This window comes from Pholis gunnellus (assembly GCF_910591455.1).
Source record: "Pholis gunnellus genome assembly, chromosome: 23".
Taxonomy (NCBI): Eukaryota; Metazoa; Chordata; class Actinopteri; order Perciformes; family Pholidae; genus Pholis; species Pholis gunnellus.
In genome coordinates this window covers 12,955,347-12,967,379 of record NC_136550.1, presented here as the reverse complement: position 1 = coordinate 12,967,379, position 12,033 = coordinate 12,955,347, and the positions used below count along the sequence as shown (strand labels likewise).

The following is a 12,033-nucleotide window of genomic DNA, read 5'->3' as shown; positions in this document are numbered from 1 at the left end:
TTCCAAACCATTATAATAAGACAGAGCGAGAAGGTTTTCATTTTAAACACAACAGACAAATGGAATACTTGATCTGTATGAAAGTCCCCCCAACAAATCTGCACTGTTAGTAAATGTGTAATAATACTTACACCTCGGTATGTGTCTGCAAATTAAAGTAAGGCTGAAGTGCATTCATAAAATTTGCACACCGACTTTTCCTGTGGCTGCAAAGGATACTCTAACAACATGAGCAGGTAATCGAACACTAGATAATGTGCTGCACTGTACGGTGAGTGGTTGGCAACAACAAGAAAGGAGCGAATGCGGAACGGCAAAACAGCTGAGTCACATGTGTAGAGCACATAAACAGAACGTGCATCACTGGTTTTCAAGAACTTGAAAAACTACTCAGTGATAATGTAATTGCTTTGAAGTCGTAGCTACAGACAGTATGAATAAAGAGAGGCGAATATCGTGGCGCATGTAAAATAGATGCTCAAGAAGGAACAATACATACTTTTGTAGCATCCCTTATCGCAAAGAAATAGGGAAGAATGACCAAAGAAAGATACAGTGAGGGGAAAATGAATGCATTGGTCCATGTTTGATGTCATGCAGCTGTGAGGGTGCTGCATGGGTACATTATTGATCTAGATTTCCAATGTTATTAGCCAGAGTGACTGCCTACAAGCAACTGAACCTCAGTAATATAGAAATAAAGTGAAAAGAAATAGCGTCAGATAGTGTTGTTCTAAAAGTTAAAGAGAAGGCTGACTTGTTTATACATTCCAACTGTGAGAGTCAAACCTCTCTCTCACTCTCTCTCGGTTGCGCTCACGTCTACTCGGTGCATCCCCATCATCCTTCAGATTACAGAAGAACACGATGAAATGAAGCAGTAGCGCTGAGAGAATCCCAACACAGCACATCCCAGGAAAGTAACGCAGGGGCACAGAAGCACACAGACCGTGTCAACAGATCTTCATTAAGTGAGTCAAAAGGTCTGAACCGAAGGCAAAGGGAGGAGCGCATACACTGGGAGTTAGGTTTTACAATGCAGTTTTATCACGGTAGAAAATACAGAAAATACTTCTTAAGAGATAAACATCAATGCAATCTCTCTCTGGACACATTGTAAAAAACCCCAAGATGATTTGAAATTTCATGCACGGCTTACGCAAAAGGGGTTTGGGGACAAACGAGGGGCAAAAGAAAATCTATATAAATCTAAAATGTCACAGTCTATGCAGTGAAATGCACCTCGCTGTATATTCATTCTTTAGGGAAGCGGAGAGGGATATTCCTGATTCATCGCCCTCTTCGGCCGCCATCATTTATCACCTCACTAGCCCCCCTGATTCAGGCCCCGCTTTAAAATGGCCACGGCGTTTCTGCTCGGGGAATTCCATTACTGGTGTAGAGACGGAGGGGATGTCAGGGTAGTTTTAGTCCAACAGAGTAAAACACACAGCCGATGATCAGGAGGGAGTCAGTTTAACCTACACTGATTGGAATGTAAGCACACGCCATTATATCTTATTGAACTGGTTTTGTCAGGAATACTTTCACACCAGATTCAACGAGGATATTACGTGGCATAAAAGCAACGCTATTTCCAATTACATCAGCACAAGGAAAAGCTGACATGGACGTGAACTCTGCTGGATTATCATCGCTTAAATAGGACGATTGCGACACCTCCACGGATAGACTGGAGCAGACATTTCACTGACACACATAGAATGTACTGGCTGTTAAAGACACACTGCATGATATTATGTCCCGACCATATCTAGCTAACAAAGAGCGCGCTCACTCAAACTTACACGCAACCACTCGACTTCTCTTCAAGGAATGTATTGCCGCTACATTACAGCAATCATTCATGCCATTGAGAATAGTGAATTATTAGCTTGAGATGAAGTTGTCAAAACACATTTTAAGCTTCTGGCTATCAGAAGATCAATGGTTGCAGAGAATGTGCAAAGAGGATTCTTGCTCAAAAACGCTGCAAACGTTCATGAGCATGCAGTGTCTAATGATTACGTCTCTCAACAAGAACAAGAACTTTGGATGAGTTTCTCTCAGTTTCTTTGCCTCCAAAATCCACCAAAAAGTTCTTTTTTTCTGTTTATAATTGCCGATTTTAAATGCTTTATCAGCATCATCTCGAACAATGTGGGGATGATGTCTATAATGAAGCATGTAGAACAAAGTGTGAGCGTAAAACATCACTGTGTTTAATCAGCTAGAAATGATCTATTATTGTATCCATATCACCGATCTAATCTGACTTTGTTATGGCGCTATCTTTAGCATGTTAGCATGCGTTATCACCACTGCATTCATGCAGAGAGGGAGGGGAAGGTGAAGGGCAGAGTGTCAGCTCAACTTATCGACACCTCAGCCCCCATAGGGATAAATACAAGGGAAGAGTGTGCTCGTATGCGTGCGTGTGTGCACATGTCAGTCCTGATGATCAACTTGAGTTAAGGTCTCCCTCCTTGCTGATGCCCCGAGGAAACATTTATATCCTCAGCAGAGTTTCCTGAGTGTTTTGTAGGCGTGTATAGAGAAAGAGAAAATATGATATAGCCGTATGTCCTCCCACCAAATCCTATATGCGGACACATTGCTATCCAATGTGTGATGCATTCTGGGAGTGCAGTCATCCTTGAAGCTCCGGCTATTATTTCAGGTGGTCAGCACTCCCAAGTGATAAATTCTGCTTCTGCTTGTATTGCTGCTACCATTCATGCTAGCAAAAATGATACCTTTTATTCCGGTCTAACACTTACAAGTACTGCGACAACAAAAGGGCTTACTGTGAGAACTGCACATTCCTAACGTGCAATCCGACACGTTTCACCCACCTCACCTACAGCATATATTAAATATGTGTAAGTAATCATTGCTGGTGTGTGCTGCCTGAAGTGTTCGACATGTGTTTAGAGAAACTGTAAAGGATATACATGTTTTGTTTAGGGGTGAGCCTGAATATCAATGATTCCATCTAAAAAGCCTGATTCTACTGCTACTAGTGGTGGGAAAACGTGGCTATGCAACAACGGATCATGCCATTACGGCTTTACAGGAGTACTGATTTTTACGTCCAATACAAAATGTTTTATTTATATATATAACCTATTTGGCTTAAATATCAGCTTATTAATAAAACATTTAATGCAAACTTGAAAATAACACATGCTTTCAATCAGTCTCCCTGGAGTGTGTGAATACATTCTCATGTATGCACTAATGATGGAGCTACAACAAAATGAGGCTACAATCATGAAATCAAAGAATACGTGTATTAATCAGAACACGCATATTAACAACCATGAAAAGCAAGCAGGCTAAGAAACGGTCTGTCATTCCGTCTGTATCAATCTCCACTCCGTTTAGGTTCTCTGGATAGTGCTGCATTGCACACACGCGCAACAAACAGCACAACAGCTAAGCAATAGTCACAATATCTTAACAATAGGAAAAGTCTTGACACATTGGATTTAACTATGTTTTGTATAATTAGAGCTGAAGAAACATAATGGTATGAGAAAAAAATTAAGCTCTTGCAATAGATTAACAGAAACATTCATAGGAAAGATTAGATGGCTGAAAGCCTTTTAGCGCCTGTCTGTTACTTCAATCTGTGTCAACACTGTGGTAGCATTCAAAAAGCATCACACACACACACACACACACACACTAGAGTCATGTGAGATTGCAGGAGTGCATGGTATTTGCGGAGGCATTTGCTCCACTGAATTCAATCAGGTATTGAGTATTGACATTAGTCACAGGTGTGATGCCGCTATTTACAAAGCGTCAACAAAGGAATCGACTGACATGAGATGTGTGATCTGTATAACTGTGAGGAATAATTACTTTCACCAATTTTTCACCCGCTGTTATAGTTTGATCCACTTTCCCAGAGTCCGCACAATTCCACGCATAAACATCCCTCCCACCTCTCGTGTTCTTATTCTGGCGTACAGTCGAAGGCTTTTGATAATGTGTGCAAGTGGCTGGAGTGGTCTCGAAGCAATTACAAAGCCCCATTAATCGTCCCTTCATGCACACTGTGGTTTAAAAGCTCACCCGGTCTTTAATTAAAACCAAGCAAGGGGTGGAAAATCTGCACTGGCTCAACGCGGAATTAAAAAAAAAAAGTAATCAAGACCGAAAGAAAAGTTTCTTTGGGTATCTTCACCCAAAGAAACAGGTGCACGTCTGGCCTACCTGAGGAACAAAATGGTCATTGAAGGACTTAAGAGCTCAAAGCACAACAGATGTATGCTCGCTATTAAAGTTATTATGGGTGAGATTTCTTCTTACTGCAAATGTTCTGTGGGTTTTGAAATTTGGCATGCTGATTGAAAATTTCAATTAATACCAGTGAAGAGCACGATTTCCGCCAAAGCCATATGCGGAGCCAAGGTATTACTTTCACCTGCCGCCCTCGGCACCACATGCCACAGAATGTGGCCGTCCACCCTCAACCAATACCCTTCAAGCTCTTGACATGGTGACTTCTAAAGTCCAATGGGCTTAGCGCTGCCCTCTTTTGGGGGAGCCAAAATTGCCTCTGCACGGTCAAACACTATTTCACCCTTACTCACGCTCTCTCTCTTTTCCTTTTTCTTACTGCATTCCATCCATCCTCTAACTTCTCTGCCCGTGCTTTCACTCACAGTGTCTGCAAATGGAAAGATAGCGGCAACCTCCCCGGTCTCCCTCCATCTCATTTACGGAGCGGCCCACAACTGAGAAGTAGAGAGGGTGTGTGTGCGTGTGTGCGTGTGTATTTACGGGCATGAAAAAATAAATACATAGCAATCCAAGCGATTATTCAGGAGTGACACGGTGTTTCTGGCCTAATGAGGTGTCGGTTAATTACTAGGTCCAGACAGCAGTTATTTGGGGCCGGCTGGCAAACGGCGCAAAGAGAAGGTGGGAGCCGCAAAAGAGGTGGGAGGAGTGGATAACAACAATCAACTAAAAATAAGAATGGATAGTTAGAGAGAATATGAGCACATACGAAATAAAAAAAAAAGCTAGTCAGACACCTTCTAAGTTTTATGTGCGACCATGCTCGTCTTTGTCCCCGACGGCTTCTGGGTCAGAGCAGATTTCCCTTATTGGATCAGGGGGTTTGAGGAGAGGTTTGCGGCTCTGCTTACTCATTCCCCGTGAGTTGTTTGGCTGGTGATGAGAATCTGAGAGGGCTAAAGCCTCCCCTTAAGTCTGTCCATGTTGAAGCCGATGTGACCTTCATCACAACAAGCAGCCTGACAATCGATGTTAAGCCTCAACCAAGTGCATTACACTCGCAGTGTGGCAGGATTCATGAGGCTATTTTGCTCTCGAGACCAGTAGCCATCTTTAGTTTTTATTTTCTCTGCTTTCTTTTTTTCCACCTTTTTTTAGTCCCTTCTTCATCGCAAGCGAAGCACCGAGCAAATGATCACCTGTAGAGTTGCCGGTCAGGATGAGAGCGAATACATTTCAGTAAACAGGTTTCATTATAATTTGCTGAGGAGAGAATGCAAGAGCGGCTAGGCATGACCAATGCCTGCTGAAACCTATCAAGCCTGTTAAGAATTAACAGTAGGCTGTCAGAGGCAAGGAGTACAACACTTATGGTGCTTTCACACCTGTAGCTGGGTGTTTGGTCTGCACTGAGAGAAAACATTTTTTTTTAGTGCATTTTGGTTCTGGTCCAGTTCATGTTCACTCCGATTTTACATAAACCAACCAAGAGGAGGTAACATGAAGTTATACAGACAGGTTACTTATTGATTGGAGAGTTTTGCCGATAGTGATCCTACATCCTAAGGACCCTCGGGGGGAAATCAAGTTCAGTGTTTCTGCAGCACTTTAATGCTTCTGATGTCTATATGTACGTTCTTTTGGTGTCACAAAGAGCTCACGAAGAAATAACAGATTTTAAGCTTTGTTATTACTTTGTTATTAGGCTGCAAATCGATCGCATGGTATGAATGATGACGAGCAGATAGGCATAGAAGGCATTACGAGCTCCCAAAAAACTGGTGTGAATGGCGGAGGGCACACAGACATGCACATGAGGCGTTTTGTACAGTAATCATTTGGGGCTTATTACTGTGCGATCGCTGTCACACACTTTTTACTGGACTCCAACTGATGAGTGCCGCAGGTTTAACAGCATTTGAGCCGTTAATCAGCACCAGAGTCCGCTTGGAGGTGGACTGACCCATCTTTTCAAGTGGTCTCAGTTCGGTTGTTTGGTCCGCAACAGGTTTCAACTAACTAATGAACCTTAGCAACCAGGCAAACGTACCTGAACTCTTTTTATCTGAACTAAACAGGTTAGGTGTGAAAGAGCTGCACTTAGTGCTTTATAATTGTTAGTCAGTTCATATATTTATGGCCCTCCTATGGCCTTTATAAAGGACCCAATAAATAGACAAGTCTATTTTCTACTAATATTGGTGAAAAATGTACCTTCTGACATAACGTTTTTAAATATAGGAATAAAGTATCATATTTGGCACAAATCTGTACCTTTTAAGTATCGATGTGGATGGGTCGTAAGACAGCAGGTTGATGCTGGTTTGTTTTTGTGGTAACGGTAATCCTAGTGGTGAAGGATTGGGAGAGGAGGCAGATTGGAATCAGCAGAGATGCCTGCAAACGCCCTGGAACTCTGCACTCAATTAGTATGCCTGACAGCACTATGCAGCTGGATTCATTGTACACATGCACGTGTTGTGCCAACGCCCAGCCAAGAATCGCACGGACCAAGCCGGCTCCTCCCTGCACCTCCCTCTTTGTCTTTTTCTCTCTCGCTCCCCTCCCTCACATAAACAAGAGGATGAGAGAGAGAGAGAGAGAAACAAAGCCTTCGCACCGTACGCACTTACACAGCATCTCTGTCTGAGCTGGTTCCAGATGAATAAGGCAGAATACCAAGTGGCCCACTTATACGCTACGCAGAGACAAATAGACCAGTCAATCACCGCGGGCTGCTGCTGAATAACAAATGCTCTCTCTGGTGTGTGTGTGTGTGTACGAGGGGGTATAAGACAGCTTTTTGTTCTATTTGTTGTGCCTCAAACGTATCTGTGTGCATGAACACAATGGTACAGTATGTGCAACAATCTCCAGTTTCAATTGCAAGTGTTTTTTTCGAGTGTAATATCAGCAAATGTTCCTGCTGTTGATAAGAGCAGAAACACAGAGGCTGTTTTTGAAAAGGGGATACATTTGATACTAAATGCTGCTGGAGAGCAGTTGTGTTTGGATGAGGTCAGTGGACTGTGTGTTTCATTTGTATCTGCTCCTTCCTCCAAGCTGCGCTTCATGTATTAGCCTCCCCAGAGTGCAGCGCGGTAGGCCAGCGAGAGCAGCAGAGGTCACTGAAGAGGTGCAAACAATATTCAACTAAATAGGGATGGGATTTACTTCAGCTGCTCACACATACCCACCCATCACAGTATGAACTGTCGCACCGCTCAGCAGCATTGCTACACAGCAACTTGACAAATAAATTCAGCAGGAGTGAGCGGCGGGGAGCTTCCTTTTATCCACGGCTAAAAGGCAACAGTGTTGACTCCGGGCTATGACGATCACTTCCAAAATAAAGTATCTGCCAATCAGATCACCAGACAGTTCAACTTAGACACCGCATCTTGTACCGCAGTATTCATATACTTATTTCCCCATTGTTCATTTTTTTTTTTTCCCAACTGCAAAAAATAATTTAAAATGCTTTGGTGTACCATTTGCAAGTAAAGTACTTTACTGAACAGACCCATTTCTAACAGTGAGTGGACCCGGAGGTAAACCTATTTTTAAAAACGGATAAAACAAAACCGCTAAGAAAAACAAACATCTGAATTTTTGATGAGACATGGGGGCGGGCTTTAAATAACGCCTGAGAGACCTCCACGTGAGCGCAGCTCGGAGCAGGGCCTCATCAACGCCACCAACCGGAGCAGATCACCGCGGGCTGCTACTGTTTTAGAACCAGCTTCTCAGCGTGTCACATCGTATTCTGTCCCCTGCCCACGCCTCTGGGCACTAAAAGGTGGGACTTTTCAAAAGGACAAAACAGAGGACACAACAATAAGCTTGGCGAATCTGAAAATAAATGACGCATTCTGAGAGGCAATAAGATGCGAGTTTGATCATTAACATTTGTTTTATTCTTGGCAGAGTTAAAGAGAACTCTGACCGCATTTAGAAACAATGTAACACTGAAACTCCATTGAAATCAGAGCTCTTTAGAAAGCAGCTACTAAAGGTCAAGTGACTCATCCTCCCATTTAGTTATGCAGATCTATGATTCAATCATTTACATTTCTGTGTTCTATTTAAATAAATAATAAACAAAGAAAACTAACATTTTTCATTCCAGGTTTGATAAAGTGTTTCCCATAATAGGTGTGGCTGACGTCCAACAGGTAACAAAAAGACAAAGTACTTCCGTTTAGCTGGGATGGAACGTCAACGTTGATGAAATTGAAGATTCTCTCTTTATGTTTAATATCTACTCTGTATATCCGTGCATGCGTATACATAAATAACTGTACTATCAATAGTTTTGACGTTTCCACCCAGAGTGAAACAAACGACTGTGCTTACACTGAGGAAAAGAGACTAAAGATGTTCTCTATCAAGCAATGTACCGAGTGAAAGTCGACTCTCAGCGAAGCATTATGTGTCCGTCTGTGTCATGTGATAGAGCATTTCTTTTGCAGGCGTATTGCTGCTGTTAATAGAGCAGCGTATTCCAACAACACATATACACACATACGCCGACTGGGCACAGCAGATGGCAACGTTGGGAGAATAATTATGATAATTTCTTATTCTCTAAAGAGAATGAAAAGCAGTGGTAATCACTCTATTAAAGTCATTCATTGTTCTTTTGAAAGCAAAATGAAAAAAAAATGTTGCAAAAGGGAAATATGTGCACGTCTGAGAGACAGTATAAACGATACACGTGAGCAACTCATGTGTGACTGGGTATGTGTGTGTTCTGTACTGTACGAATGCACTGCACCTCTCCTACTATGGCTGCCGGGTGACGGATAAAGAGAGTGATCACACGGCAAGGTGGCTCTTTGTGATTCATTTTACTGGCCCTATTTCTGTCCCTTCTTCTGATTGCATGGGTCTGCATCCTTTTGTATAGCTACAAAGACATACAACCCAAACGCCCGTTTATCCCCCGTCTCGTTCTCATTACGCATGCAGGTAGGATGCAGGCTATTTGATTTCTGAGGCTACAGAGAGATTCTATGAGGAATACAAAGGTACATAGGACCTGCAGCCACCTGCTCCAAAGAAATGAGGGGCAGCATTTTACCTTTTGGATTTAATCAAAACGCACAAGACTCCTGGATGTATTATTGACAAGCTCACGGACACTCTATAACAACGTCTCCTTCCTGTACCATCAGCAGCTTGACTTCTTCATTCTCTGGACACTATGCTCACTATCGTCTCTCGAGGTACACGTGGTATTACCAGACAGGACGGGCCTTGCTGGTTGACAGTAGAAATCTCTAAACTATTACTTCGCATTCTTCTGATAACATTTTTAGAATTTAAACTGAAATGATGGCCCGATGTTACGCGTTGAACAACCATTTTCACAGCTGTCCATCTTCAGATATGTAGAAGACAAACCAAGGCCACATGACAGGGAAGAGAGGGAAGCTGTGTTACACTGGAGTAGAGACGGAGTGTAAAGCTAGAAACAAAAGAAATGCAACATCATCCTCACCATGAGCATCGGTTTCATACACATTAAAAATGCTAGCCGACAAACCCTACCTTTGATTTCAGAGCAGGTTCAAGGAAAATTCCATGAAGGTTGGCGTGATGAGAGAATTGTTGATTCGGTGATTGTGCAAGTCCAGAAAAAGGCTTCAAGGACACAGAGCGGCTCTGTGTGGCGAACAAGTACGAAAACGCAAAGTGATGGAAGAGAAGACGACGAAGAGAAGGAGCCCAAAGTTCGACTCGAGGAAGGCTCTTAAGGTCAAGAGATGAAAATGTGTTTTCCAGGCCGGGAGAAATGAAGACTGAAGTGCAGGTCTGAAGATGTGCAGCTGCTGTGAGGAAGGAAAGCAGCTATAACAACGCATGCACACTGAACGAGGCTTACAGACTGTTGTAGAACACATTTGACAAAAGGTATACAGTATGTACACATTAATAGGACTGTGTGTGTGTGTGATTGTGTAAGTGTGGTAATCTGTCAGTGAGAAAACACAGCAGGAAGACAGCGAGTGGAGGGGAGTGAACTTTGAACAGCAGCCAGTGAACCCATAATACTAGCATTGCATATTCAGAACCAACATGAATAATAAGTTAAAGTCAGTGATGATACGCTACGGAAGCCCTGAGACACTAGTGAGAAAAAAAATACAAATAAAGAAATCACCTGCTTTTACTTTTCCCCACTGCTTTAACAAAAAAATAAGGAATCTGGCAAAATAATTGTTTTCACCTGTTCTTAAATCGGAAATAAACAGAGTGTAAATCATTTAGATAAGACTGAAAAAATGAATCATCAGGGATTTTACATTTTCTTTCTCCTCTCAGGGCTTCCGTCTAGTCCCATATGTGTGAGGTTTTCATGGTTTGACCTAGTTTAGTGCACAAAAATAGTCGTTCTCCAATGTTGTCTGCAGTTTAACAATGTCTTTGTTCAGGCTGCCGGCAAAGTCCTTCCCTCCACTTTACGCACTCTCTCACAACAGACACACATCCCCCTAGCTCTCTCCACAGAACACATGTTGGTATGCACCCTGGTGCCACACAGCTCTACCTGTCATCTTTGAAGCCGGCGCGGTAAGACCGCCAAGCACTCCCCACAGGCAACAACTGGAATGCAGGAATGGGCACCCCTCTCCTCTCCTCTTTTCATCATTTGCTCTCCTCGAGGGATCTCTCTGCTTATCTCGGCATGGCTGTCATGCCGACGGAGCGGCTATAATTATTGCCTTCCCCTTGCTTGAGTCCTCCAAGAGCCAAAGGAGCACCTTGCTAATCATCCCCTTACTGTCATAACCAATCACATTCTGTCTAGCCAACATGGCAACCAACACGACAACAATCAAAGATAAACTCCATCACAAATGAAACACAAAACAAAAATAGAGAAGATGGTTCGTGCGATACAGCTTAACTCAGCACCCAACACTTAATAAGCAAATGAAGACTTATGCAAACAGGTCTATTAGCCTGTCACCCTACCTCTGCCCCTGTTTAAATCAATCCTGTGAGGAGCACTGAATGCTAATTGTACAGGAGCTCTACGTTGCACAATTCTTAAACACCGAAAAACACATCCATCTTCCTGAGCAGTTTCACCCGTGAGATGAAGTCTTTTCAATGCAGCTAGTGAACACACTGGAGACAAAAACATGCAACGTAGCTTCACTGTGTGCACTCAGTGAACATTAGCCACAATAAACACAGAGTGTCAACCTCAGGAAAGAAACCTAAAACCAAATAAATAAAAGCCATGAATCTCGTTGGAGCCCTCTCTCCCTACTCTCCTTCCTCCTCTCCTTCCTCCTAACTCCCTTGCTTCCAGCCACCCAGCAGGCGACCACATGACAGGGACACGGGGCTTGAATCGGCGCTTCTTCTCACAGCGGGTGTTTGCAGCACCTCGAGAGCCGAGGAGCCAATCTCACGGTGAACCGAGTTGTGCAATCCGAGGCGTTACTATGAATAACGTGCTAGTAATAGAGCGTTAGAAGAGGAGGGAGTGTAGAGCTTTAACTCTAAGTCCTACCACCAGCTATCCACCTGCACCACTCACTCCAGACACGCACTCAAACCATTGCTGAAGAAAACGTTTCACTTACGATCGTTGCAGAATGAACCTCCATAGGACGTCATGGTGCAGTCGCAGGTGAAGCCCTCCCACTGCTGAAGACAAACCCCCTGATGGTAGCAAGACTCCTCCGTACAGGTGGTACTGGGTCCTGAGGAAAGAACCAGCACATTGCTCAGTGTTTTCAGTCCACAGATATAAAAGGAACT

The 12,033-nt window shown here is 43.2% G+C and overlaps 1 protein-coding gene across 5 annotated transcripts in view; it reads right to left on the bottom strand.

Annotated features, from left to right (window-relative positions):
• The window catches only part of nrxn2b (neurexin 2b), a gene marked incomplete at both ends in the record, with an annotated part of 555,263 nt that overhangs the window by 253,376 nt on the left and 289,854 nt on the right, over positions 1-12,033 (bottom strand). For all 5 annotated transcript variants that reach the window (XM_079184308.1, XM_079184309.1, XM_079184310.1 and 2 more), the window contains one exon: positions 11,856-11,975. In XM_079184308.1, the coding sequence (XP_079040434.1) occupies positions 11,856-11,975 (120 nt within the window). The remainder of the gene's footprint in view (positions 1-11,855; positions 11,976-12,033) is intronic.